Source organism: Pseudopipra pipra, chromosome W (assembly GCF_036250125.1).
Source record: "Pseudopipra pipra isolate bDixPip1 chromosome W, bDixPip1.hap1, whole genome shotgun sequence".
NCBI lineage: Eukaryota > Metazoa > Chordata > Aves > Passeriformes > Pipridae > Pseudopipra > Pseudopipra pipra.
The window spans coordinates 36706931-36734736 of NC_087580.1; the positions used below are offsets into that span (position 1 = coordinate 36706931).

The 27806-nt window shown below is 56.4% G+C and overlaps 2 protein-coding genes across 2 annotated transcripts in view; one reads left to right on the plus strand and one right to left on the minus strand.

The window, feature by feature from the left end:
• Positions 1-27806, minus strand: part of LOC135405269 (zinc finger protein 160-like) — a 292050-nt gene that overhangs the window by 2943 nt on the left and 261301 nt on the right. The window lies entirely within an intron of this gene.
• LOC135404659 (maestro heat-like repeat-containing protein family member 6) lies at positions 10591-18461 on the plus strand. Its single transcript, XM_064639392.1, has 16 exons — positions 10591-10863; positions 11107-11171; positions 11286-11633; positions 11978-12128; positions 12378-12442; positions 12555-12704; positions 12889-13037; positions 13307-13454; positions 13700-13893; positions 13982-14119; positions 14409-14523; positions 14695-14869; positions 15225-15502; positions 15661-15762; positions 15965-16067; positions 18331-18461. The coding sequence occupies exons 1-16, from the start codon at positions 10743-10745 to the stop codon at positions 18459-18461; spliced, it is 2433 nt and encodes an 810-aa protein (XP_064495462.1). The 5' UTR covers positions 10591-10742.

Below are 27806 nucleotides of genomic sequence, written 5' to 3' on the forward strand. Positions count from 1 at the left end.
GCAAAGTCTGCAGTGAGTAAAGCCCTGGAGAGGAGACTGTGCCCCATGGATGGGATTGCAGAGGGGCCCTCAGGTCCCCAGAAGCAATCAGCAACCAGGAATAGACAAAAAAGGCCCCGCCAGAGATTTTGGGGGGAGTGTCCTGCAGGAAGGGACAGTGTCACCCCACCAGGGCAGGGCTGGCAAGTGGGAGGCTGCTCCAGGGGTCTGCAAGAGGCCTCGTGCTCTGCTCAGCCCCAGCACTGGCTGGTACAAACACCCCCGGCTGCCCCCGGCCCTGGGCAGCTCTGCTGCCACAGGCTGTGCCCTCACCATGGCCCTGCAATGGCCCTGCCTGTCCCTCACCCGTGGCCCTGCCCGTGGCCCTGTCCCTTGGCTCTCTCTCTGCCAGCTCAGTGTGGGGCACACGGGCTGGGGGTCCCTCCCAAGCCCCCCGGGCAGCCGGCGTTGGCTGGGGGGATGTGAGGGCTGGGCCTGCTCAGCACAGCCCCGGCCTCGTGCCCAGCGCCTCTTTCCTGCCCCACACAAGACCTTCCCAGTCCCCCAGGGCTCCCCTGCTGCTGCCTCTGCTCCTGGCCCTGCCTTTGCTGCTCCCTTGCCTGGGGCAGCGGCTGCAGGGGGGGGATGGCAGCAGCTTCAGCTCCACGGCACTTCCTGGGGGGAGCTCAGCCCGGGGGGCACGGGCAGGGACCTGATGGGGATGGACAGGGGCCCAGCAGGGACAGACAGGGCCTGCAGGGGAAGGCACAGGGACAACCTGGCCCCCCACACTGCCAGGGCTCTCTCTGCTCCTCCTTGCAGGCTCCGTGGCCAGGCACAGTTTGTGTTCCTGCGTGCCCACCATCTCAGCACTTGGAGACGCTCAAATCAGCGCCTGCAGCTCTCCAGCAAAGCCCCAGCTCACCTGGCACACAGGGGATGGAGACAGCACCTGCTCGGGGATGGGCACTCACAGCTTTGTCTTCTTCCCCACCACAGGGCTCTCCTTCCTCAGCAGCACCTCTGCCTTGCACTTATTCTCAGCCTCACCTCAGGGACAGCTCTGGGCTCACCTCCGCGCCACTTCTCAGCCTCACCTCAGGGCCTGGGCTCAAGGACAGGAACCTGCAGGGAGGGGACATCATGTGCAAGCTCAGGGCTGCCTGCTTGCACTGGCCTCTGGGCTTCTTTCTCCTTCTACAACCAGCCCACAACTCAGCCTGCTTTTCTAACACCACACATTTACAGACTAACCTTGGAGATAGATATGGACAGACATCTCTATCCCCCTGGGGATAGAGCCTCAAGCATGTGCTGCCATAGGAATGGCAATCAGAGAATCACAGAATCAGCCACATTGGAAAAGACCTCTGAGATCATCAAGTCCAACCCTGGATCCAACCCCGCCCTGCTTCCCAGACCATGGCACTGAGGCCACATCCACTCTCACCTTCAACACCTCCAGGGACACTGACTCCACCCCCTCCCTGCCCAGACCATTCCAAGGCCTGATTACTCTCTCTGCAAAAAATTGCTTCCCAATACCCAACCTAAACCTCCCCTGGCACAGCTCAAGACCCAGCCCTCTTGTCCTACTGCTGCTTCCTGGCAGAACAGCCCCACCCCCACCTGGCTCCAACCTCCTGGCAGGGACTTGCAGACAGTCAGGAGGTCTCCCCTGAGCCTCCTTTTCTCCAGCCTCAGCAACCCCAGCTCCCTCAGCCTCTCCTCACACCACTTGTGCTCCACTCCCTTCCCCAGCCTCGCTGCTCTTCTCTGCACCTGCTCCAGCCCCTCCAGGGCCTTCCTCAACTCAGGGGCCCAGAGCTGGACACAGCACTCCAGGGGTGGCCTCACCAGCGCTCACTCCAGCCCAACAACAACTTCCCTGCTCCTGCTGACACACTCTTCCTCAGACAGGTCCCTCTGCAAAGCCCTCCTGCCTTCCAGCACATCAACACACCCCCAGCTTGGTGCCAGCTGCACATTTGCTGATGAAATGCCTGGTTCTGCAGCAGCTGCAGATGCTCAAGGGGCAGCAGGACCAACTCAGGGGCCTGAAGGGGGCCTGGGGGGCTTTGGGGTGTGGGAGGGTCCTGGGGGAGCTGGGGAGGGGCTTTGGGGATTGGGGGTACAAACCAGGACAGACCAGTACAGACCACTACAGACCAGTACAGACCAGTACCTCCTCACTGCTCCCCACATCTCTCCTGGAGCTGGGCCCCATTGTCGTGGGACACCTGAGCCCCCCCCAGTGCCCTCCCAGTACAGCCCAGTGCCCCCAGTACAGCCCACTGTGCTCCCTAAACCTCTCAGTGACCCACAAAACACACCTGGGACCCCCCAAGCCCATTCAGGGGTCCCCCCAGTCCCTCTAAGGGAGATTCAAAGCCGTCTGGAACCATTTAGGGACCACAAAAACTGATGCAAACGTCCCTGCAAAACCCACCCAGGACCCCCAAACCCCCTCAGACATCCCCCAAGCCCACCTGTGAGCCCTTCATCTCCTCAGAAACCAAAACTCCCTCAGGGACTCCCAAACCCCTTCAGGAACCTTCTACCTCCCTCCCCCCGCCCCCCCCCCCCACGACTCCCCTCAGGACACCGAACCCCCTCAGGGACCCCTCAAAACTTCCTCGGGAACCCCCGAACCCCCCCCGCTAAGCCCTCCCGAGCCCTCCAGCCTTTCCACCCCCAGCCGCGCTCCCCGCAGCCCCCGAGGGGATCCCCAGACCCCGCTCCCCCCGCAGACCCCCCCAGCTCACACACCCAAGCGCAGCTTTTCCCGGGGCCGCCGCCCCCGAATCCCCCACGCGCCAAAGATGGCGCCCTTCGCGCGCTGCGGGTGGAGACACCCCCGCCGCAGCCAATCAGCGCGCGGCCACGCCCCCTGCCCGCCCTCCGCCCCGCCCCCGCCTCGCGCGGGGCACCCCGGGAGATTCCCCAGTCAGTGCCCGGGAACAGCCCCGGCAGCGCAGCCCCCAAGGGCACACGATGGGCTGTGGGCTGGACAGGACCCTCCTCAGCCTGGGCAGCAGGGCTGCAGGGGGGGATTCCCTGACCCTCCCCAGATGGGCCCTTCCTGCCCACCAGCTCCTGCTCCAAAGGGCTCCCACACACCCTGGGCCACTTGTCCCACTTGGGCACTGGAGCTGCCCCAGGGCATCTCTGGGCAGTGGCCAGCTCTGGGACTGCTCTGGCAAGTCATGGCCTGAAGCCACGAGTGTGGAATTTAGGAGACACTTGAAACCTCTGCAGAACAGGACTCTTGATAATTGCTGAAGGCTTCTTGGCCAGCATTGACAGACCTTTGATTTTTTTTTTTTTTTTAATCTCAACACTTTTTCTCCATTTGTTTCCATTGACAACACCTTCTATATATTCTATTAAGCTGATTCTTTCATCGTCTACATCAATAGTTTTGTGCAGCTACTTATCAAAGTAAATATCCCACCATTGATTCCATTATGGAAACATGGCTCAGAGGAAGCTGCTGATTTTTGGGGCACCTTTCATCTCTCTAATTTTGCATCTTTTGTTCTTCCTCTCCCTATTTTTGTCTTGAAAAAGCTCTCCAGGATCTGTGCGCCTGGGAGTGTTTTCACACTCTGAGCTGTGCCCTGTGCCATGGGACAGGGGACAAATGCACCTTCCAGAGAAATCTGCCACTGCTGCTCACAGAAGCCCTCTGAGTGCCCAGGTGAGATGGTGCCCAGGCTGCATTGCTGGTGTGGAATGAAAGGGCCAGGCCAGGAAGGCAGAGGAGGGTGATGGAGGAGACAGGGCCATTTGCAGGGGATGTGTGCGAGGCTGGGGAGATGAATGTCCCTGGGCCAGTGAAGGCTGTTCCTGGACTCACCCCAGAAGTGTCAGGGCTCTGACAGGGCTCCAGAGGGCATCCTCAGTGCCCCTCCACCCTCCACTTTTGGGGGGTCCCACTCCCCTCCCACTCAGTTTGGGGTCCCACCACCCCTTCTGTCCCCTCTGACCCCCCTTTTCCCACTGACCGCCCCCTTCCCACCCCCCGCTCACCCGAGAGCTCCTCGCCCACAGCGGGGGGGGGCTCCCAGCACCACCAGTGCCCAGAGAAGTCCCCCCAGGGAAGGGGTTGGGTGGGGTCCTGGGTGGGCTCTGAGTATGTTTAGGCAGTCCTGCAGAGCCTGTGTGGAGGTTTAGGGGGTTCCCAGCACCTTTCAAAGTGTGCTGGGTGCCTTATTGAGGGGCAGGCGCCCTCCCAGAGCCCCCCCAGAGCGGGCTGACAGGGGGGAACACAGGGGGGTCCCCATTCCCGATCCATCCCGGGGCCTGTTCTGCCCCCCCCAAACTCGGCTCCACCCCTTGGGATTCCCCCAAGCCCCTTCCCCACTGCCCCCCAATAACCGGGACTGGGGAGAACTGGGAAGCTTTCCTGGGATCAGGAGTGGCAGCAGGGGAGGGGGGGACACACGACCCCCCCAAAATCCTCACAGGGACGGGGGGGTCCAAGCTGGGCCCGAGGCCCCGGGGAGGGGCTGCGGCCGCCGCCGGCTCAGGAGCTCTGTGGGGAGAGAAAAGGGGGTGACACCGGGGTGGGGGGTCCCCGGGGGGGCACAGACGCTCTGGGGGGACACACGACCCCCTGGGACCCCCCTCACCTTCTGGCGCAGGTAGAAGCCGAGCCCCAGCGCCAGGGAGACGAAGGCCAAGAGGAAGCCCCCGGCCCCTCCTTGGCAGCAATTGCTCCGGCTGATGGAGCCCGGCAGGGCCGGGGCCGCCGGCGGTGTCCGATCCCGGCAGGAAGCGGGGAGGGCCCCGGGGAGCGGCGGCGGCGGGCGGGGCCCTGGGGGAGCCGCCCCGAGGGGTCCCCGCCGCCCGTGGCACTGAAGGAGCCGCCCCGGGACGGGCCCTGGCGGGGGTCGCCAGAGAGGGGGGGCGAGCTCGGAACGGAATCAGCTCCGGAGAATAAACCAAGGAAAACCAAAGGGCCGCGCCGGGGGAGTCTCCGCCGCCCCGGAGCTGAAAGAGCTGCCCCGCGGGACGGGCGAGGAGGGGCGGCGGTGAAACAGTCGCCCGGGGTGTGGCGAGGGAGGCGGGAATGGGATAGAAGAGAGAGAATAGAGAGAGAAATCGCTTTGTTTCCCCCCTCCCTCCCCACCCCAGCTCCCTTTTGTATACAGATAAAAACAGAGATCAGCATGTGCTTCCCTTCCCCCTTTTCCCCTCAGGGGAACAAAAAACAAAAAAGAAAACCTTGGGAAAGAGGGGGGAAAGCCAACATTGGAAAACTATCTTGTCTGAGATAAGTTGTGCTGCCAAAGGAAACGCTGACTCCAGAGGTGCCCTCGGTGGGGCAGAGCCCCCACCCTGCCCACTCACACACTTCAGCTCAACACTGGGGTTTTCCCCTCCCTGGCACTGCCCAGTCCAGCCCCTCCCTGGTCCCCCCATCTCCCTGCCCCTGCCCCAGCCCAGCAGAGCAGCACACTCAGGTCTGGCCCTGCAGCAGGACATGGAGGCCCTGGAGCTCAGGGACAGGCCCTCTGGGTCTGCAATGCTCAGCACATCATCAGCTCAGGCAGCTCCTGCAGCCCCAGGGCCAGCCCCGCTCCCCAGCACAGCAGCAGAGAATCGGCCCCGGGCTCCTCAGGCCCCATTTGCCATCTCCAGGGGCACTGGCCACCACCAGCACCAGCTGGAGCAGCCTCAGCCCCTCAACCCCCACAGTGGGACCCTGAGGGCAGCACACGGACTCCAGGGAGAAACCAGCAAGGCAAGGACCCTCTGGAGAGTCTGCTCCTTGGCCTTGTTCTTGAGAGCCCTGGAGAAGAAGAGCTGAGGCTTCAGGCTGTGCCCGGAGCAAATGGAGCCCCTTGTGTGGTGGAAAGAGTGCAGTGGAGCCCAGCTCATGGCAGCAGTGCCATGGCCACAGGACTGACCCAGCCCAGCCCAGGGACCAAGGCCCAGAGCACTGAGGCCTCAGCCGAGGCCCAGAAGGGGAGGGGGGCAGGAGAAAAAGAGCAGCTCTCAACAGGCCAAATGCTGCTGCTCCCTGGCACTGCTGCTGTGCTGGGACTCTCTTTCCCTGCCCCTCTGCACACAGGCACTGCCCTGCCAGACTCATCAGAGGTCTCAGAAGGTTGAACTCACAAAAACAAGTCACTGAAGGATCCTTGACTTTGTTTCAATGCATTCCTCATTTACACAGGCTCTGGGTCAAATTCAAGATGTAGACAGTGACCCAGAAATGGGATGAATAATCAATATTCACTGTACACAACTTTATCCCAGGAGAAAAACCACATGAAACCCCTAACCCAGCACCACAAAACCCTGAGCAGGCAGGCTGGAACAAGGAGTCCCATTCTGAATGCTATGGAAGAGAAAACAGGCCCTTTGTGGCTTCAGAAAAGCATCCAGTCATCATTTTCCTCAGGGCATCCTTGAAGCAAAAGGTTTCTTAATAGAGATGCCAGAGTTTGGCAGCAGGCTGTCCTTCTCAGCTTGGAAAATCTCTGCTAACTTCCCTAACAATGGTACAAACCCCCCACCTTAATGTTGTCAAACAGCTGCATCTGCAGGATTCATGTTCCAGCATTACCTAATGCACAATTATCACACTTCGTTTTAAATTTAAAGGGGAGGAAAAAAAAAAAGCAGGGGGTTGGAAGAGAGTCCCTACCCCAGTCATCCATCAAGTGTACATCCTGGCCACTGCTCCCAAGAAATTTAATATATGCTAAACAGATATAAAAAGACATCAAAAGCTTTCAGATATAAAAGTGCTTCAGAAGCCAGATTTTAATACCGTCAAGTGGGTTTTGGCCAGATTATAAAGTTGACTGAAATGCCAGGATACTGCATTTTGGAAGCGGCAGCAGCTCACATATTGCCTTGTATTAGTGGCTGAGGTGTATTGCTGATTCCAAAGCTGGACTATCATCATCTGTAGGGGAGAGTAGATAAATAAATAAATACTGAATCTCTACCAAAAAAAGCATGAATAGATGTGGCCACTTATCCAAAGAGCTGTTCTGCTTGCTGAGGACTCCTCTCTGAACACATTCACCTGTCATTCTGTCAAGGTAATAAATCCTTCCACTCCTTACAGCACACTCAAAAGCATCCTGCTATTTAATTTCAGTGGAAAAATGGCCCAAAGTGTCTAAAACATTTCCTTTTGCTCATGTAAAAGTGCTGGCATTTTACTTCCTTCCTGATAAGCCAGTGCCAATGGACCTGATTATTCTTTTCTTATTCAAAGCACATCAGTAGTTCCAAAGCACTCTCAGTCTTATCAGGTGTCTGAACAGCACAGTTACTGAAAACAGTTTGTCCTGCTCCTCTCTCCTTCTGCCAGGCTCTCAGATAAACCCAACTAACTCTCTGTATTTACACACCATCAAACATAAGTTGTGTCTTCAACACACTGTAGCCTGTTTCTGGCATGTTACAGGTTTTCTGCTTGACATTAGTTGTACCCAAAACAGCAGCAGTGAATTAGCTTAGAACAAAAATATAGTCACTTCATAGCAGGGAACACAAAAGGGACACAGGATAGGAAAAAAAAAAAAAGAAACCTTTTGTGAAGTAAGAATGATCACTCTCATCTCAGTAGTTCACAGGTATTTATCTGGTGCTACTTGAAAAAGAGCATGGAAGCAGTAGGATTCAAATGCATTCAAAACAGACCTGACACAGGCCTTGAGTAGAAAAATTTCTTTTTTTTTGTTTATTTTATTCTCCTGTCCTCTAGGAACTGTCTCTGATTTGCAAGGGGTGAGAAAGTGAAAGAAAGGAAAATGGTTACAGGGTCTGACAGCATTTAAATGCCTTTACAGTTTTTGTCTGTAACAAGACTGATTTTCATGATCCAACCTTCATTTGGCACTAAAAGACCCCCACAAAAACAAACCAAAAAAATACTCTCCCCCAAACAAGCCTCTCAGTAACTCTCCTTTTCATTCAGTGTCTCAGATACAGAATTTTCAGTGCTGACTACTGAGGAATAACACAAGATCAACTCCTTCAGAAGGGCCACGGCTTTGAAGGTTTTGCTTCCTGCCCAGCCCTAGGGAACAGGCACAGCATCTCCCTTCCTTCTTCTCAGGATGACAGGATATCCTCGGGATGAGCGCAGTGTTGGAAGAGTTAAACATTAACCTGGATGTGCCCTGGGCACTCTCAGCTGGCTAAATGAAAAGTTCTGGAATGCAGGGAGAAATCCTGAGTTGCAGCTCTTTGATTAAGTACAGCCTTCTTTAGAAGCTGAAGCTCCAGCCCCTGAGTGGAGGCTCCTTCCCACCACCCCCTCCCACTAACAGTCCCCCTAAGTAATAAAATATCAAACATAAAAAGACAGTGGCATTCATCCTCCACAAAGACAGGACCAAATCCTGCAGCCAATTTGATGACAGAAAAATATTTAAAAGGAAATAAAGAATACACAGAAAATTTCTTGATCCTTAGTTACATTTCCAGTATATGGAGAACTACACAAACTGTCAGTAGCAGAGTACTCAGAGTACATAAAGGAGTGTGATTTCACCATTTTGTTAAATATTGGTTTTACTAGACTTTCGTGTCTTGTATTTCTTTGAAAATATTCACGTGTGAGATTGAAAAAAGTGTTTATTTCAAAAACAGCTCTAGAAACCAACACAGAATTAGGGGGAAAGGGGTGAAAGAGCAGCAGTCACACGTACAAGAATGGTCTGAATAAAGCAAGTCACCTCCTGCCCACCTATCCTGGCACCTGACGGGAAGGAATTTTGGAAATGCTTAGGAACAAGCTAGCACTACATTTTAGATATGACTTTTTCATCTCTACATCTACAGGACTTTAAACTGTTTCATGTCTGTAAGGGGGGTACTTTTGGATTAGATGATCAATGGAGCATAGAGGTGTGAGAAAGGAATCATATTAGGATGTGAAACCAGCCAGAGTATGGTACAATGTACCTTCATGGCACAAGCGAATTGTAAGGTCCATTGTGCTTTTTAGCAAGTCAGCTTGATATCCCCTATTATCAGAGCTGAGTTCTTCCTTGGTTTTGCTACATATTGCAAGATAGATACATCTACCCTTGAAACACAGTGGTAGAGGTCATACACAGGGGTGAGAAAGATGATGATGGGAGGAAGATTATGTGGGCAGGGGTCGCTGGCCCCTTGCCCTACAGCAGGGCAGGCACAGACTGTTGCTATCAGGTGATGAACAGGTGGGGTTTGGCTGCCACTCAGGCATCACCTTATACTGTGTACTGGCCTTACGTGGTGCAATGTGGAGCTGATAAAATGGGGTGTCAGGACTGCTGGGGTGAGCGATCCTCATCCTGCCATGGAGACTGTGTTGTTCTACCGGGACGCCCGCTAAGCACGGGCACCGACCAGCTGCTGCAGATCCTGGCAGCCCTGACCTGTCTGTGTGGGTAAGCACAGTTTATTGAGAGGAAGTAACTGAGAAAGCCACTGTTTTATATCCTTTTTTATATCCTTTTAATTCCCTTTTTACCAGTTAATATAGTATTAAAAGCCACTCGTAGTATTGTTTTAATATCCTTTAAATGTTCCTTTAATTCCCTTTTTACTAGTTAATACTATAACAAAAGCTGTTCATAGTATTGTATGAATGCCAACTGATAAAGCAGTTTTTTTGTATTCTGTTTTAGCTTTTGATTCTCTTTGCTAGTTTTTATTCTCACTGCAATAAAAGATTTTTTGTACTGTTTGAATGTCTGTTGTACTTGTCTTTATTCCGGGCATGTATTCAAACGAAATAATACATGAGGGCACAGCTCTTTGGGGCAGGAGACAAGCAGCACCCTTGCCAGGACTCGGGGCAGTGGCAGGTCTCCTTGGGCCAGGACTTGCCACAGCTGCTGATTTGGGTGCAGCCCTGGCCAAAGGGCTCCCAACAGCATTGGTGCCCTTGCCCACACCTTCCTTCTCGGTGTCAGCCCCCCATGTTTAGGATGGCCACCAGCCAGCACTTCTCCCAAGGAGGCCGTGCCAGCTTGTGTGGAAGGCCCCGTGCCCTTCCTGCTGCGACTGAGTCGGCGGCCGAGGGGGCTCCTTGTGCTGCCGTGAGCAGGCACAGGAGGGGAGTGTTTGCTCATTTCTTGAGCCGTTCCTACAGTTCAGGTCCAGCCAGATTAGATACTTTAGAGAGTGGATTCCCTCCAAGGTGGGGCAGGTTGGCGGGGCTGGGGGAGGCCCCAGGCCACGTGGCACTGTGTCCCAGGGCCCTTTGTGACACGCTGGGCACGGCCGGTGGGATGGAAGGGGGCAGGGTGTCCAAGGGCCCTTTATGACCCGCGGTGACAGAGGTGCTGCTGGTGACACGGCCACAGTGTCAACAGTGCTCCTCGGAGCAGGCGACGGGACAGGACGGGACAGAGCGGTGCTGTGCGGAGCCCCCGCGCAGCCAACTCGTGCCTTGCTGACCCGGAGCGTTTTAGAGGATTTTCTCTCTTTCAGGTGACCTCGAGGCATTTCCACAGGATTTGGAGACCCGGAGTTTCTCCGAGGTGTCTCTAATTCCTGTGGCAGGTGCCCTTGAGACCCTTTGCAGGACTTGGAGACCCGGAGTTTCTCCGAGGTGTCTCTAAGCCCTGTGTCAGGTGCTCTCAAGACCCTTTTGCAGGACTTGGAGACCCGGAGCTTCTCCGAGGTGTCTCCAATCCCTGCGGCAGGTGGCCTCAAGGCCATTCTGCAGGACTTAGAGCCCGGAGTTTCTCCGAGGTTCTCTTTCTCTCTTGCAGGTGCCCTGGACACCAGACTGTGGCATGGCAGGGAGACGCTTCAGCCTGCTCAGGCTGTTCCGGAGGAAGAAGGAGGAGGAAAGCCCTGGGGCTGCTCCAGCACAGCAGCCTGAAGAGGTGCAGCAGGTGCAGCCCCCGCAGGAGGGTGAGTGCTGGAACTGGGCCACAGGGCTGGTGGCTGCAGTCCCCTTGGCCTCATCCTGTCCCATCCCGTCTAGACATGCCCAGGGAAAGGGAGGGGGGCAGAGGGGCTGATCTCCCGGCAGCCGTGCTCCATCCACTGGGCATCCCGGGGCTGGCCCTGCCTGCTCCTGGAGCCCAGGCCTGGGATGTGTTCTCCGGCCTCTCCCGCACACCTTCAGCTCTGAGCACGCTCGCTCTTTGCCAGATGCAGGCCAGGAGCGGACAGAAGAGCAGCTCCGTGCCCGTGGCCGCTTCCGCAGGGCAGCACAGGTACCTGCAGCCATCCCCGCCTGGGCTGGGCCTGCTCTCACTGCTCAGCCCAGCACCGCTGTTGCGGCCCTCCAGGGGACATCCCTCTCTTCCCTGCCCTTCTTTCTCCTGCAGACATTTATGAAATTCATGGGCAGTCGGCGTAGAAAGGCCAGGATCACACCAGCTGATGTCCAGGCCCAGCCTGACACCATCCCGACCCAGGTGACAAATCCTGATGTCAGCACCGCGTCGACTGCTGTCCCAGCAAAGTGTGACACCGCAACCAGTGATCAGACAACCCACTGGGACACCACGTCCATCGATGATGTGTCACACTGTGACTCTGTGCTGCCTGGTCTCACGGAGGAGGTCGACGCCACAACGACGGAGGGCGTGGCGAGCACTGACGCCGGGCCTGTTCAGCGCCTGGCCGATACCCCCAGCCTGGAGTTTCTTGAGGAGAGAGCTGTCTCTGCTGAAGTAAGCAGCCTGTGGCCCCCCAAGCTGGGTGCGCTGGGCCCCCTCAGCCTTTGAGGCTGGCACAGTGTGCTGGGAAGGGAAGCATTTCTCGGGGGAAGCTGGGCAAGTTGCTCACTCTGGCAGCTCTCCACCTCTCCCCTGTGCATCCTCCAGGCCAGACTGTGGGACCTGGGGACCTGGGGCTGCTCAAGGCATCTCCAGTCCCTGGGGCAGGTGCCCTCGAGGCCAGACAGTGGGACTGGATGAGGCGAGGCATTTCCCAGGCTTCTCTCTTGCAGCTGCCTTCAAGGCACGACTGCAGGACTTGGAAAGCCAAAGCTTTTTTAATGGCATCTCTGCTGCAGGTAGCCATAACGCCAGACGGAGACATGCAGCAGAGACCCCCTACGGTGCCCAAGCTGGCCTGGGTGAAGGAGGAGGAGAAGGAGGAAAGCCCTAGGGCTGCTCCAGCACAGCAGCCTGAAGAGGTGCAGCAGGTGCAGCCCCCGCAGGAGGGTGAGTGCTGGAGCTGGGCCACAGGGCTGGTGGCTGCAGCCCCCTTGGCCTCATCCTGTCCCATCCCCTCTGGACATGCCCAGGGAAAGGGAGGGGGGCAGAGGGGCCGGGGCTGATCTCCTGGCAGCCGTGCTCCATCCACTGGGCATCCCGGGGCTGGCCCTGCCTGCTCCTGGAGCCCAGGCCTGGGCTGTGTTCTCCGGCCTCTCCCGCACACCCTCAGCTCTGAGCACGCTCGCTCTTTGCCAGATGCAGGCCAGGAGCGGACAGAAGAGCAGCTCCGTGCCCGTGGCCGCTTCCGCAGGGCAGCACAGGTACCTGCAGCCATCCCCGCCTGGGCTGGGCCTGCTCTCACTGCTCAGCCCAGCACCGCTGTCGCAGCCCTCCAGGGGACATCCCTCTCTCTTCCTTGCCTTTCTCCTGTAGCTGGTTTGCAGATTCATCAGGTGCATTTGGCATGAAGAGGCCACTTTCATGGCCACTGGGGCCACGGCAAACTCGGACCTCTTCAATGCCCAGACCAGCGCTGCCCTGCTGGATATGCTGGTGGAGAACGATGTCTACAAAGCAAAGCAAGTAAGCAGCCTGTGGCCAGGGCTCCAGTCCCCCAGGGATGCTGTGGCCCCTCACGTCGGCTGCTCTGGGTCCCCTCAGCCTTTTAGACCAGCAGAGATTGGTGACAAGGGGAGCACTTCTTGGGGGAAACTGGGCAAGTTACTGGCTCTGGTAGCTCTCCAACTGTCCCCTGTGTCCCCTCCAGGTGCCGGCCATAGTCAGGTGCATCCATCAGTGGCTCACATCCAATGTGTCTGATGAGCACAGGCTGGAAAAGACTCTGGTCCTGCTGACCAAGGCACACCCCATGGATGTTGCAGTGACCCTGCTGCGCTCTGCCCCAGCCTGTGACAGGTATGGGGCCCACCTGCCTTGAAGGCTCACCTGCCTTTAGACCCCATCCCCCTGGACAGCCTGTCCCAAATGGGGTGCCAGAGAGATGGAGACTTCCAGGACACTCCAGCTCCTCTCTTTGCCAGCTTTGGCATGTCAGCCTCCAATCCTGAGACCAGCCTGCCTCCCTGCCCCACAAGGCACCGTGGCTCTGTCACCTGGGCCTCGCAGTTGCCCAGGCCACAGAGCTGTGTCCCAGACCCCCCTGAGCCAGAGTTGTGACTCCACAGAGCTGCTCGCACCATGTGGAAGACGCTCATCTCCTCCAGAGGGACTAAGGAGCCGGTGCTGCAGATCCTCTTCCATGTGCTGGAATACTGGCCAGCGCACAGGAGACGCACCTCTGATGGGGATGAGAGGGATGTCTTTGCCCTGGCTGTGAGTTTCTTGAGCTGGCCTCTGCTCGCCCCCAGGTTGCCTCTGGGACGCCTTTCCATCCTTCCTCACCACTGCTTCTCCCTGCCCCAGGCACTGGGCTGCAAGCCTAGCTTAGGGGCAGGTTCAGGGACACCAGGCTGGGGGATCCCCCTGTGTCTCCTCTGGCCTGTCCCTGCCACGCTTGGGCCCTGCCACATGGACATCTGGGCCCTGAGAGCTGTCTCTGGGTGCTTTGTCTTTGGCAGGCAACTGTGGCACTCTGGGAGATCCTCCAGCTCTCCCACTCCTGGTGCCCAAGTGCATTGAAGGACAATTTCCCGCGCCTCCTTCTGACTCTGCTCTTCCAAGTTTTCATCAGCACAGAGGAGATGTCAGAGGAGGTCGAGACCTTCTGGAGGCGATGCCGGGAGCAGCGCAGCCTTCCCCCCAACCCCAACAGGTGCTCCATCCCAGTCCCCTCTCCCTGCCACGCCCTCGGGGCTGGGGCCAGGGCTCTGTGCCTGACCTGGGCTGTGCTCTGCACACAGGTTTGCAGTGCAGACTGTTAAAGCCCTGCTGCGCCAGCTGCTGGATGAGGACGTGTTGATGGCGATCGGTCGCAAGAGTGGCTGGGACATGCTCCTCAAGGCTGACAGCCACCACTATGCAGTGGGTCTGCTGGCCAGGTGAGAGCCCTTTCTCCCCACTGCCCCACACCCCCACAGGTCATTTCTGCCCTGTGCACAGGCCACCCCTCACAGTGCCTGTGTGCTGGGCCAGAGGGCCTTGGCAGCCAGGGATGGCTGAGCAGAGTGGAAAAGGCAGAGAGGGGCGGCTGCACAGGAGGAGCCACCTCCCAAAGTGCCCACGTCCTCTCCTGGGCTGGTGGCCAAAGACCAGGCCTGTGTGAGTCAGTCCCAGGAGAGCTTTGCCCACCTGGCTCAGGGTCTCTGGCACCTTTATTCCCCCTTGCAGGGAGCTGTGCCATGTATCCCGCTCCTTCTGCCGCAGCATCGCCGTCAGCCTGCTCCCGCGGCTCAGCAGGGGAGAGCCCCTGTGGGAACTGCCTGCCCTGGCGTTCCTGGTGGAGGTGAGCCTGATGGCGAGCGCTGCCTGGCCCAGCTGCCTCCCCCTCTCTGCCCTCTCACAGCCGCAGCCGCCCGGGACGGTGCCTGCACCCTGTGCTGCTGCCTGGGCCCAGCCCCGGGCGGGTCCGGGCTCCTGCTGGCCGGGCACCCTGTCACTGCTCCCTGCCTTTCAGGTCCTGCACTGCCTGAACCCCAGACAATATGGGCCCAGCGTCCTGCAGATTATTTCCAGGCACCTGCGCAGTCAGTGCCCGGAGAGGCGTCGCCTGGCGCTCCGAGGCCTGGTGGTGCTCAGCAAGGCTCCCTCAATGGTGAGCAGGGGGCAGGGGCTGAAGCTGGGCCGGCAGCGTGCGGCTGTGCAAGGCAGTAGCTTGGCCTTGGCTGGCCTTTGGCAGCTGTGGCAGCTGCTCCCAGCTCTCCTCCTCCCCGTTCAGCTGCCCGACTCCTTTGGGACGCACCTTTGGCCTCTGGGCCCCGCGGCAGCAGCGTGGGGCTGCACCACAGCATTGTGTTCCACACAGGCTAAGAGCATCTGGAGCCTGAATGAAAGCCTCCTGGAGCTACTGCAGGATGCAGACACGGACGCGGTTCAGATGACCCTCTCTGCGTTCATCAATGTGCTGGGCTTGAAAATCATCAAAATATCCACCCCTACTGCCCTGAAGTTGCTTGAGGCGCTGCGGCCACTCTTTGACAACGTAAGGCTCTGTGCCCCTCATCGTGGGCACTGAGTGCTGCCAGGAAACTTTGGGCCCAGTGTCTTTTCAGGCCTGTGCCCCGGTGGGCCTGGAGAAGCCAGTGCTGAGGTCTTTTCCTCTTCCTTTGCACCAGGAGCACAGCCAGCTGCAGCAGCTCTCCATGCTCCTCTTCCGGGAGCTGATGGAAGCGACAGAGAGGAACAAGAGCCTAAAGCCACACGTGTACCTGAGTCTGGTGCCATTCTACTTCAACTGGCACAATGAGAACCAGCGTGTGGCAGAGGTGAGGACTCGTGGGCTCTGTTGTCCCCATGGCAGGAGGCTGCTGTGCCTCCTGCCCTGGCCCATGGTCGCCTGCAGCCTCCTCCTGGCCTTGGTGCAGGGATGTGGGTGCTGTGCCCTGGGCTGTGGTGCCATGGCCCGCTCTCTGTTGCTGTGCAGGCCTCTCGGAGAGCACTGTTTGGTGCAGCCAGGTTCTTGAAGTGGAGAGATCTTGAGCACTTGGTGACCATGGAGCAGCCGTGGAGGTTTCCCGAGTGCCTGGTAAGGACGGCCCCAAAGCCCCACCCCACGGCTCCCCAGGAGCACCCAGCCCTCTGCTCCCCCCAAAGCCTGGCCCCAGTGGCTGCTGGCCAGGCCTCAGGGCTCTGTGGGCAGGGGAGCCCCGTGCTGGGGGCAGGGAGTGCCCGGCCAAGGGGCAGAGCCTGAGCCCAGCCTTCCCTCCATGCCCTGGCGCTCTTTGCAGCTGGAAAAGGACAGGAGCCGAGTGGGCCAGTACGTGCGCCAGGCCCTGCCGTTCCTGGAGAGCCCAGAGGAGCCCCTGCGAAAGCTGGCCATCAAGTTTCTGGGTGAGCCACAAGGCCGGGGTCCCTCCCCACCCCGCTGCAGCTCGGCCCCAGCCCCGGCTGCTGCAGCGGCAGCAGGATGCGGCCCAGGGCATGTGGAGCCCCGAGTGGCCCCGAGCGCCTGCTGCCGCCCTGTGCCAGCCCAGCCCTGGGGCGTCCCCATGCGGGAAGGCCCCGGGCTCAGCCCTGCCAGGGCAGGAGGCCGTGTGGCCGGGCTGGCAGCGCCGCTGCGGGGGACCTGTGCCTCTGGGGCCTGACAGGCTCTGTGTTCCCAGGGATCGCCGCCAGGTCCATGAAGCAGGAGCAGCCAGAGCTGCAGCTCATCTGCCAAGGTGAGCGAGGGCACCTTCCAGCTGATCCCCTTGGGCCCTGCTCCCTCCTGGCCATGGCAAGAGCTGGCTGGGATGGCCCTGGCAGGAGGGGCTCCTCACGTCCCCACACCCCTGGCCTCTCACCTTGGCTCTCTTCCTTTCTCTTCCAGCCCTTCAAGATATGACTGATGACAGCCCTGCCGTCTCAAACCTGGCCCAGGAAACGCTCCACATCATCAGAGCTGTACGGAGAACTTCATTCTTCCCATTCTGGTAGTCTCCGTTCCTGCCTCTTCCAGCCCATAGAGGCATGACAGAAGACATCAGACTCGCCATGGCAGGCCTGGCAATTCAACACTGCTACGTGCCAAGTGCTGTACAGATGGCTCCCTACTGCAGATTCCAGCAGCTCCAAGACTGGCTGTGCAGGGCGTGGAAGACCCAACCTTTTCCCCAGGGCAGTGTCTGCCTGTGCTGCTGCAGCTCTGTGGAGAACTGATGCAGGAAGCTCCATCTCCTGGGGCCACCTGAGCCTGTGGGGAAGATGCCTCTTCCCTGCAAGCACCTCCTTTGAGCCCAGCATGGGAATATTACATCCATGTTATCACATACAGAAGCCCAGGAGGTTTTTTTGGTGCCCAGGGTGCACAGGGCCTTGGGGAAGAGGGGAAAAGGGCTCCTTGTGCTCAGCAACACTTGCCCCACTGTGCAGCGTGCCAGCAAAAGTGGGCAGAAGCCCCTTGGCCTTTGATGGCTCTTCTGGATCCTCAACGCTTGCAGCAGAGTGGGGAGGGGCAGAGGCTGGAGCTGTGGGGATCCCTGAGCACCTTGTCCTTGGAGATGGCCACAAGCCCTCCCCAGCCAGGAAGCAGCGTCGGTGTCCTGCCTGTGTGTTACTGGCTGGATTGCTCCAGGCTCCCAAGTGGCTCTGGAGCAGCTCCTCTGGAGCTCCTTCAGGGCGGCGCCGCTGCCGGGCAGGTTGGCGGGGCTGGGGGAGACCCGCAGGGGAGGGGGCGCTGGGAGGCCAGGAAGGGTTGAGGTGCTGTGGAGGCCCTGATGGGACAAGGGAGCAGGAAGCCTTGAGGGGAATCTGGGAGGGGGTGGGTTGCAGAAGGCTGTGAGGGGACAGACTGGGCGCAGGCCCCAAGGGGCAGGGTGGAGGGAAAAGCCCCCAGGACTGGGGAAGCAGAGGCCATAAGCAGCCCCCAGGCAGCCACCTCCTTCCCTGCCAGCCGGCTGCTCTCGTGCTTTCCCGAGGCCTCTCCCAGCCCTGTGGCAGAAGCCCTGGAGGCCGGGCCTCAGCAGCAGGGTGGGCACACCCCCAAGGGGGCCAGGCTGGCCTGGCTGGGGACAAGGAGGGCAAGGGGGCCCTGCCAGGGCACGTCCGCCGGGTGCTGCCGGCGAGGGGCAGTGGCACAGGCAGGGCTGGCGGCCAGCCCGGGCCCCCACAGCTGCCCAGGCCACAGGGCTGTGGCTGACACCCCCCTGAGCCAGAGCTCTGGGCCCACAGAGCTGCTACCACCACGGGCAGGGCGCTGGGCTCCTCGGGCAGGGCTGCGCACTCGCTGCTGCCCAAGCGGCTCCGCCCCACAGACAACAGCACCAGAGGCTGCCCAGGAGCAGCAGCACCCACAACGCCTGGGCCTCCTCACCCAGGCACCCACACCCGCCAGGACACCAAAAGTGGGCAGACTGTGGGCACAGTTGCACCCACTTTGGCAAAAGGCTTCAGGGCAAGTGGCCACCACAGCTTTCCAGTGACTCCTCAGCCTCACAGCAACCCTTGGCAGCTCCAGCTGCAGCCTGACATCCTGACTGACTTCAACGGCCCTGCTTGAGGCTGGACACGCCTTCCACACTCAGGTGTCCCCAGCCAGCACCACTGGTGCCATCCTTAGAGACTCTGCTGGGACACCAGCCTTGGGCTGCAGCTGTTCAACCTCTCCTCCATGCAGGCACCTTCAAAACACGGGCATGGGCTTCTAAACTCTACATCCAGCACTTGAGGGCAACAAAGGAAGAAGCAGCAGAAGCTGAAGCAAAGCAGGGCCTGGTGTGGTGGAGCTTCAGGGATGGAGGGAAGTAAGCACTGTGGTGTCTGCTGAAGAGATGGCCCAGTTCACCAGCTCACACTTTGCTGCTGGATGTTCCTCCTTTGGTCCTGCTGGAGCCCATTCCCTACCAGTGCATGGCCCTGCCTTGTTCCCGGATCCAATCTCCTGGACCCCTGGCAACAAGTGGGCCCTGTGTCCACCTGAGAGCAGAAACTACCTGTTTCCAGCACAGAATGTCTCTGCTTCCAGCACTTCTCTTGGCTGCTCCTTCAGGCGGGTGGCACCTTCATGGCAGACACAGAACAGCTTCTCATCCCAGACTTCTCCCTGTCCCCTGCACTTCCCCAATGGACTGGACATCAGCTGCTGGCCACAGCTGAGCACACAGACATTGGAGTGTTGAACATGCGAAACTGGGCTGATTTTTTTTCCAGAAGGCAAGAAAACAAGCAAAAAGAACACAAGGAAGCTTGAGTCTCTCTGTCCAATCTACTTGTCCTGTGAAACTCAGCAGCTGATGGTGGCTTTGTGCTGCTGCTAATCACTTCCACCCAAAAATCATGCCAGGAAGGAGCAACAGCTTCTGACAGATGCCAAGTCTTGCCACTAATTGCTCCAGCTGCCGCTCCCAACAGCCACCTGCAAGAGGGCAGACCTCAGTGCCCCTTGGCTTTGGCTGCCCTCTGGTAGAGAAGTCCCCCGGGGGCACAGCTCTTTGGGGCAGGAGACAGGCAGCAGCCCTGAATCCAAAAAATCGGTCTGAAAAACTGCTCAGAGACTTTTTTATCTTTAAGCAGCAAGGTATTTGTTTATTCAACGTTGGGAGCAAGCCAGCTCGCGCTGGACAAACTTGCTCGCCGGCTCCTCAGAAAATCAACACTTTTATACAATTTTCAGATATGATTAAATGCATATTCAAGTGATTACAACATCTATCAATGCATATTAATAATAGGCGGAGTATAGGTGGAGCTCAGGCGGGGCTTGGGGCGGTGCTTGTCTTGGCTCCCCATTTCGGAGGGTAGTTCCCATCTTCCTCCATAGGGGAAGGGGCTTCAACTCATCTTCTTCAGCTTGACCCTTCCTTTCCATTGTTCTTGACCCGCTCACTGAAGCTTGGAAAAAGCCCTGGCTCCCGGCCTATTTCTCCTATTCAAATGTCTACCTGATCCTGCTGTATTTCTAATTTATCACCTCTAGGCCTATTACATGTTCTTGTACTATTCTCTGAAGCTTTGGTCCAATAAGTAGAACAGAATGAGCACAGATCATTTTGGATGTTGGTAACTTGTTTGCAGGCCCAAATTTCTTAGTTAACTCTTTTGGGCCTGGCCTCCTGTTTCAGCCTTGCCAGGACTTGGGGTGATGGCAGGTCTCCTTGGGCCAGGACTTGCCAGAGGCTTTCCCTCAAGAATCCCAAGAGGAGGCAGGGAATGCTGAGCAGAGCAAGCCCTGCCCGGATGTCCCATCAGGATGACACTGTTCTAGGGGGAATTCACTGTATCTGCTAACTCTTCCTGACTGGCTTAATGACTCAGCCATGGTGTGTCCCTGTCACTCAGATCCCTTCTTGGCTGCACCTGATGTTGTGATTCGTGTGACTGACCATACCTTTACCATCCCTGTAAGTAATCCTTCTTATTTTAGTTGTCATGGCTGAGCTTCGTGAACGAAGATTTGGGGAGGGCTCTACCCAAGTTTGTTGCAAGCGCGTTGGTGGCTAAAAAGGCCAATACAAGATAGGCATGTCCGGTTGCAAAAGGTACAGCAGAAAGACTCCTTAGGTGGCATATTCTGCAAGGCAAGATTCTTTCTGCGTTGTCTTTTCTCCTCAAGGGTGATCCGGCGTGCTTTCTCGAAAGCATCAGCTGCATTATAGATAGTGTGTCTCCAGGCCTCACGATTGGAGGCCAGAGTAGACCAGTGATGGTGATCAATGTGGCCAAGGCTAAGATGTTGTTTCAGGGAGTCCTTGTATCTTTTCTTCGGGGCTCCTCTCTTGCGGCAGCCGGTGGCAAGTTCACCATAGAGCAGGATCTTAGGGAGGCGGTGGTTGGTCCTTCATCCTGGAGACGTGCCCTGCCCATTGCAGCTGTGTTCTCAGCAACATGGCCTCAATACTTGTGACTGCTGCTTGTTCTAGAACAGATGTGTTGGTCCTACAAACTGATTTACATGTGCACATGAGCAAAACATGAAAATGCAAATATATTGTTTGTACTCAGTGTCTCTCCAAGTGTCTATTTATAGATTTGGCTCTTTTTCAATATTTTTTATTCCAAATGTTTTCAAATCTTTGCATGTGTATGTGTTCTCTCATATAAAAATCACCCATAAGGAATCCCTATGCATGTGTCATTTGATGGGGTCACTTTTCTGTGTTCAGTTCCCTGGAATACACCCTCCTTAAAATATGACAGCTGATCCATTTGGAAACTCACCAAAGGACAGGTGAGCTTCATTTCTACTTTCCCTCATTATCTCCTAAGTTTTGATATTCAGGGGCTGAAACATGAGGGTCTTTCCTTCTGTCCTGATCTGTCTCCTCTAAGCCCTCCTTTTCCTGTTCCCGTGGCTTCCACTACCTTGTTAGCTTGTCATCCCCCCCGCTTTACACCCCCAAATAACACGTTTTTCCTCTCCCCCTGTGAGCCATCACTACTTATCTATCAACCATCTGCCATCCAAGCCAGCAGCTCTCTTCCCTGCCAGTGCTGCTGCTTGGAGAACCAGAAATCCTGGGCTGTCCTTTGCCTGTTGATAAACAAAGCAATTGGCTTCTACCCCTGGGGACTGAAAGTGTCACCTCCCCCAGACTGGGGCCTGGAATTCCAACCACATTCCTGAGCTTGGGTTTCAGTTTGGGGGAGGGGAAAAGAAAAAAAGGTCAAGAGATTACAGCAGCAAGGAAACTGGGGCTAAGTGTACCTTCATTTTCTCAAGCTGTTCTGTAGAAATAAATAAAAATAGTACTATGGAGGAAAAAAAAAAGCTCAAGCCAGCTATCAGTTTCCTGAATTTGATCAGGGAATGCAGAAGAAGAACATGCCTGCAAACACACATCTGCACTAACTTATCAAACTGTACAGTGCAAAATCTGACCCCAAGGAGTCTGTACAAAACAGTGGGAATGGAATCAGAGAGGGGAAGGAAAACATCCTCAGCAGTGCCTGTCCCAGTCAAGGGGCATTACTGAGCAGCACCTACATTTCCATGGCTCTCTGGGCAGGGAATTTTTCATGTGTGCCAAACAGCACATCTTGAAGCTTCTTCCCATTGAAATACTAGAGACATTTCAGGGCATCTGAACAGCCAGATTCTTAAAGCACAACTACCTCAAGACAAGGGAAGAAGTGAGATTCAGTGGCACTTGGCAGAAGCTGCCCAGTGCATTGTGTCAAATGGGTATTTATTCAAAGGAGCAACAAACTCAAGCCATCAGGGAAAGAGCCAGATGATGAAAGGGTGTTAACTGCTGAGAATTTCTTTGGGAAGAAGTAGAGTGTTAACTTGAGATAGAAATTTGCAATATACCATGGAACCTTATTCAAAGTCCAGCTGCAAAATACCTTGTTGTTAAGAGTGTGAAATAAATCCTAAAGTGTCATCAACAATGTGATTTTCTCTTTATTCCCAATCACTAATTAAAGAAACATAACTTGATGTGATCTCACTCTGTGCTCCAGTGACATTAACATTAGAACAATATTGTCACTGTCTCCTGGTCTCTTGTGCTCCTCACTGGCAGGCACTTGGTGCACCCCTGGATATCCTGCTAATGAGTGAAAAAATTAACCCTTCTAAAGTTCCAGATTTTCCTCACCTGTTTGTACACAATTGGACAAACTGGACCAAGTTATTACTTGAAAGCTGGATTTATCATTAATTACTCCTTGTTTTGATCTAAGGGAAAAAGGCTCACACAACACAATCTCTGTGGACCCACCCAACAGAGAAAACATCCCCAGGGTCTTGTTAGAGCACAAACCTGCAAACAGGGATGACAGGTCAGAGAATCACAGAATCATCAACGTTGGAAGAGACCTTCCAGATCTTCTAGTCCAACTGTCAACCCAGCACCACCAGAATCACCCCTAAACCCCATCCCAAAGCTCTACATCCAGATGCCACCTGAATGCTTCCAGAGACTCCACCACCTCCCTGGGCTACTTTTTCCAATGCCTGAGCACTCTCTCAGGGGAAAAAGGGTTTTGGAATATCCAATATGAACCTTGCCTGATGCAATTTAAGGCCCTTTCTTCTCTTCCTGTCACTAAAGGCTTTGCAGAAGAGACCAACTCCCACACCCACTAAAACCTCCTTTCAGGCCACTGTAGAGAGCAATGAGGTCCCCCCTGAGCCTCCCCTTCTCCAGACTCAACCAGCCCAGTTCCCTCAGCCGTCCCTCAGCAGACATGTTTTCCAGAGCCTTCCCCAGCTCCGTTCCCTTCTCTGGACACGCTCCAGCCCCTCAAGGGCCTTTTGGCACTGAGGGGCCACAACTGGACACAGCACTCCAGGTGAGGCCTCCCCAGTGCCCAGCACAGAGGGGCAATCAGTTCTCTGCTCCTGCTGGCCACACTCTTCTCCACAAAGGCCACGATGCCCTTGGCCTTCTTGCCCCCCTGGGCACACTCTGCCTCATATCCAGCCCCTGTCAAGCAGCACCCCCAAGTCCCTTCCTGCTGAGCAGCTCTCCAGCCCCTCTGCCCCCAGCCTGGAGTGTTCCAGGGGGTTGTTGGGAGCCAAGGGCAGGCCCTGACACTTGGCCTTATTGATCCAGCCTGTCCAGATCCCTGTGCAGAGCCTTCCTGCCCTCCAGCACATCCATACTCACACCCAGATCAGTCAGTCTCCCAAAAAGAACAAAGTCTGACCACCAGCAGTCCAGGGTGTCAGTTCTGCTGCCCCTCCTTCCTCCACCCAGAATGGAAAACTCCATCATTTTGGGGTCTCTGTGCCTGTTGGCTCCGACCACCACATCCCCCACCAGTCACAGAATCATGGAATGGTTTGGGTGGGAAGGGACCTTAAAGAGCATCTCAGTCCAACCCCCTGCCATGGGCAGGGACACCTTCCACTAGACTCAGAGCTCACAGCCCCATCCAACCTGGCCATGAACACTTCCAGGGATGGGGCAGCCAGAACTTCTCTGAGCAACCTGTGCCAGGATCTCACTACCATCACAGTCCAGAAATTCTTCCTAATATCCCATCTAATCCTTCCCTTTCTCAGTGTGAAGCCATTCCCCTTGTCCTGTCACTCCAGGCCCTTGTAAATAGTCTCTGTCCATCTTTCTTGTTGGCTCCCTTCAGGCACTGCAAGGCCACAATTAGGTCACCCCAAAGTCTTCTCTTCTCCAGCCTGAACAATCCTAATTCTCTCAGCCTTTCCTCACAGCAGAGCTGCTCCATCCCTCTGATCACTTTGATGGTCTCCTCTGCACTCGCTCCAACAGGTCCATGTCCTTCCTGTGCTGGAGCCCAGAGCTGGAGGCAGCTCTGCAGGGGTGACAACATTACAGCCCTGTGTGTTCCAGCAAGGACATTATGGAACCTTATGGAACCAAGGGACCCTTGTGACACTGCAGGGCCTTCTGGAGCCAACGGAACCCTGGAACACTGTGGAATCTCATGGAATCAAGGGAGAATTGTTCCATGAAGGGCCTCATGGAACCAAGGGAGCCCTGAGACATTTTGGGACCTCGTAGAATCAGGGGCCATTGTGACACTGAGGAACCTTGGGGACTCAAAGGCCACTGTGACACTGCAGGGTCTCATGGAACCAAAGGAACCCTGAGACTTTTCAGAACCTCATGTAATCAAGGGGCCAGTGTGACACTGCAGAGCGTCATGGAGACAAAGGACCCCGGGACACTGTGGACCTAAAGAAATCAATGGCCCATATTGGCACTGTGGAACCTGATGGAATCAAGGGGCCATTGTGACACTGCAGGGCTCATGGAAACAAAGGAATCCTGGGACACTGTGGAATCTCATGGAACCAAGGGGCCACTGTGATATGTGGGGCCTCCTTGAACCAAAAGAGTCCTGAGACATTTTGCAAACTCATGGAATCAAGGGTCCATTATCACCCTACAGAGCCTTACGAAGCCAAATGGACCCTGTGACTCTGTGGAACCTCATTGAATCCAGTGACCATTCCCACACTGTAAAACCTCATGGATACTGTCAGGTTCCCATTATGAAAAGATGCCTCTGCCCAAATTCAGCTGCAAAGGAGACCATGTGCCAAAGTCAGCAGTCCAGCTTTGATTTAACAGTAAATAGGAGGGAGAGAGAGACAGAAAGAAGTAGAAAGAGAGAGAGAGAAGAGGGTGGTGGAAAGACAGTGAGAGAGAGACAGAGATGAAGTAAATGTATCACAACATGGAGATCCCTGAGGCTCCCACCTGTCCTTCTTCACCCTGCTCTGCTCGGTGGAGGGTCCCCAAGTTGTGCTTCTGGGCTATCACTTTTATACAGCCCAAGCCACGAGTGTTCAGGGGGGTAGATGCTGTTCCCACAGCTTGGGCTGGCACGTCTACAAGGACTTGCTTCCTTTCCCACAGCTTGCCACGGTGGGAGTTTTACCCGCTGTGCTTCCAGTCTGCAGGTGGGAATCTTTGTCTGGATGGGTTCCCCAGACCTGCCTTACCAGCCCTGGCTTCCTGTTGGGGCTGTCTGCTCTTTCCCACACTCTGCACAGTGCAATTCTGTCCTGGGGGCTACTTCCAAAGCTTCACCTCCCTTTAGTCCTTGGAATTAAAGGCCTTCCTGTTTGCCACCAGTGCTTGTGTGTTGTGGTGCCTTATGGGATTTTCCTGCTTTGACAGTGTTTTGAGACAGTTCATTGTGCCCTTCAAGTCCTTCCATGTGCACACACACCCCCCACTCTCACCAGTGTCTGGCCCTCCAAAGAACACAAGCCCTGATGATTTGTAGCTCCCACTCCAGTGGTTGGCACTTGGACCTCCCTCCGTACCCAGAGCTCAGAGCTCCCTTGTGCCAGAAAGTGTAAAGAGATTGTGCCTCATTCTGCCAAGACAACCCTTGGAAAAAAGTGTCCCTCTGTGTTTCCTGGGATAAGAGCACTCTATTGTTATCTTCCAAAACCCTGGAAAGGTCCCAGAGATCTCCCAGGAAGGAATTTGGGGCCTCAAGCACATGACCTGTATATAGAGGCTGAGGACTCAGGGGTCAGTGGTGTGAAGATTGAGGACAGTAGAGGAGTAGCCTGAGAGGTCTGGAAGGGGGGTGTGAGAGCTGGTGGAGCTTTTCTTCCTGTCAGAAAACAGCCTAAAAAACAACTAGAGCCACCAAGGGCAGCTGGGGTGGCCTAGACTGGTGACAGGAATTCAGAAATTTCCCTCTGAGGTCAGTGTTGTGGTGCAATATGTCACAAAGAAGGAGTCTGGATGAGCCCAAGGCTTTGTGTGTGCAGGAAGAGCCAGGGAGGATGCAGAGATGTCAGTGCAGGAAGGTGCCAGCCAGGTGGGGCAGCCGGGGGGATGACGACAGCCTGCAGGGAAAGGGGCAGGGCATGGACACCGTAGGACAGCCTGGGCTGGAGAGGAGACAGGGATGGGGAGAAGCTGAAAGGCCCTGACAGAGCAACCTTCTGCAGGCCTTTGGCCAGGGCTGCTGTCTGTGCCCCTGATGCCAGGAGGAGGGGAGTGGCCCTTGCAGCCCTGGGGCCTCATGGCCTCCTTGTCCCTGCTCAGCAGCCTGGCAGGTGCCACCCCATGGTCCTGCCCTTGGCATTGCACATCCCACATCCCAGTGCCCCAGGAAGAGCCCTGAGGAATGAGGCAGGGACAGGATCTGCCTTCCCAGGAGCTGGGGGTCAGGTCTTGGCCAGTTGGATTAAGGAAAGAAGTCAAGGTTTATTCAGCATCAGAGCCACCTTTCCCTTGCTTGTCCATCCTTCTCATCACTGTCTGCAGTTTTCTGCTCTAACTGGAACCTGGGGACGCGTTCTCAGTTGTGTCCCTCAATGAGACTCATTAGCACTACAAGAAAATTCAGTGTTTCCATCTCACTGTGACTTCTTGAAAAGTTGTTTGAACTTCCTCTCAGGGACTGAGTCTCATGTAAACAATGACAAACCCTCCAGGGGGTCATGAAATGCCTGGGGCTGTTGCTGTGCTGCCTGGCTGGGCTCCTGGCACACAGGGAGCTCCTGGCAAGCAAGAAGAGTTTCAAAGAGACAGCTCTGCTGGTGAGCAGCTCCTCTGCACAGCCCAGCAGGGCTGAGGGCACTGCCTGCAGCACCCAGGGCACAGGAGAGAAGGCAGAGAGATGAGAGGCAGCCTGGGCTGGGAGGTGACTGAGCTCTCACTACGCCAGAAACCTTCCCAGGATTTGAAGGAAGAATTCTCTGGCTGTAGGAAAGTTCAACTTGCCTTCCTGGGGGCATCTCCTAAAGCTGGCACATCCCACAGCTTCTAGGATCTTTCAGCAGGACTCTCCCAGTTGCTGCAGTGCAGAGGAAGTGGCCATATGGCAGAGCAGGGCAGGAGCTGCAGGCAGCAAGGGCAGAGAGGAAAAGTGAGCAGGATGTTCAAGGGATCCTGGGGTGGGAGGACAGGGCAGAGCTGCTCAGGGCAGGAACCTTGCCAGCCCTTTGCCAGGGTCAGGCTCTGGCTGCAGAGCAGTGCAGGTGAGTTCCTGCAAGTACCTCTGCCAGCTGCCAAATGCCCCCAGTGGCAGGAGCTGTCAGGATGGCTCTGCTGGATTTGCTGGGGTGCAGCAGGAGAAGCTGCTGCAGAGCAGGATTAGTGCTGCCCCCTCAGAGGCCCAGGGCCAGAAGGTTCCCTGTGGCAGGGCTGGCTGTGGGGTGGGAAGGTGGGGGTGCAGCCAGGGGTGCCCAGGGCTGTGGTGCAGAGCAGGGTCCTGCCCCCAGGGCTCTGTGTGCTGGGGCAGGGACTCTGCTGCCTGCCAGGCTCAGCTCTCAGCCCGGCCAAGGAGCTGCCACGGGGCTGGGGGAGAAGGGCTGTGGGGAAGGAACAACTCCTGGGAGGGCAGAGCAGGGCAGAGTCCTTCTGATCTCCAAAGTGGGCTGCAGGGATGAGGGCTGGTCACAGCTCCAGATCTAAGCAGGAAATTTCCCAGAAGGTACTTGCAAGAGGCACAGACAGGGGGTACCTCAAAGAGAATGAACCAGTTCTTTCAGTGTTATACTCTGGGTTGTCTGGGTGCTGACTGTGACAGGGAAATGAATCTCTGAGCACAGGAGGAGACACTGAAACTTGAACTCTGTTAGATTAGAGGGGATTGAACCTGAGAGTATCAGACATCAAAACTGTCTAATAGATGCATCAGTGTCACTTTTCCAGCCTCCTCAGGGTTGCTCTGACATTGCCATCAGAGCCTGCC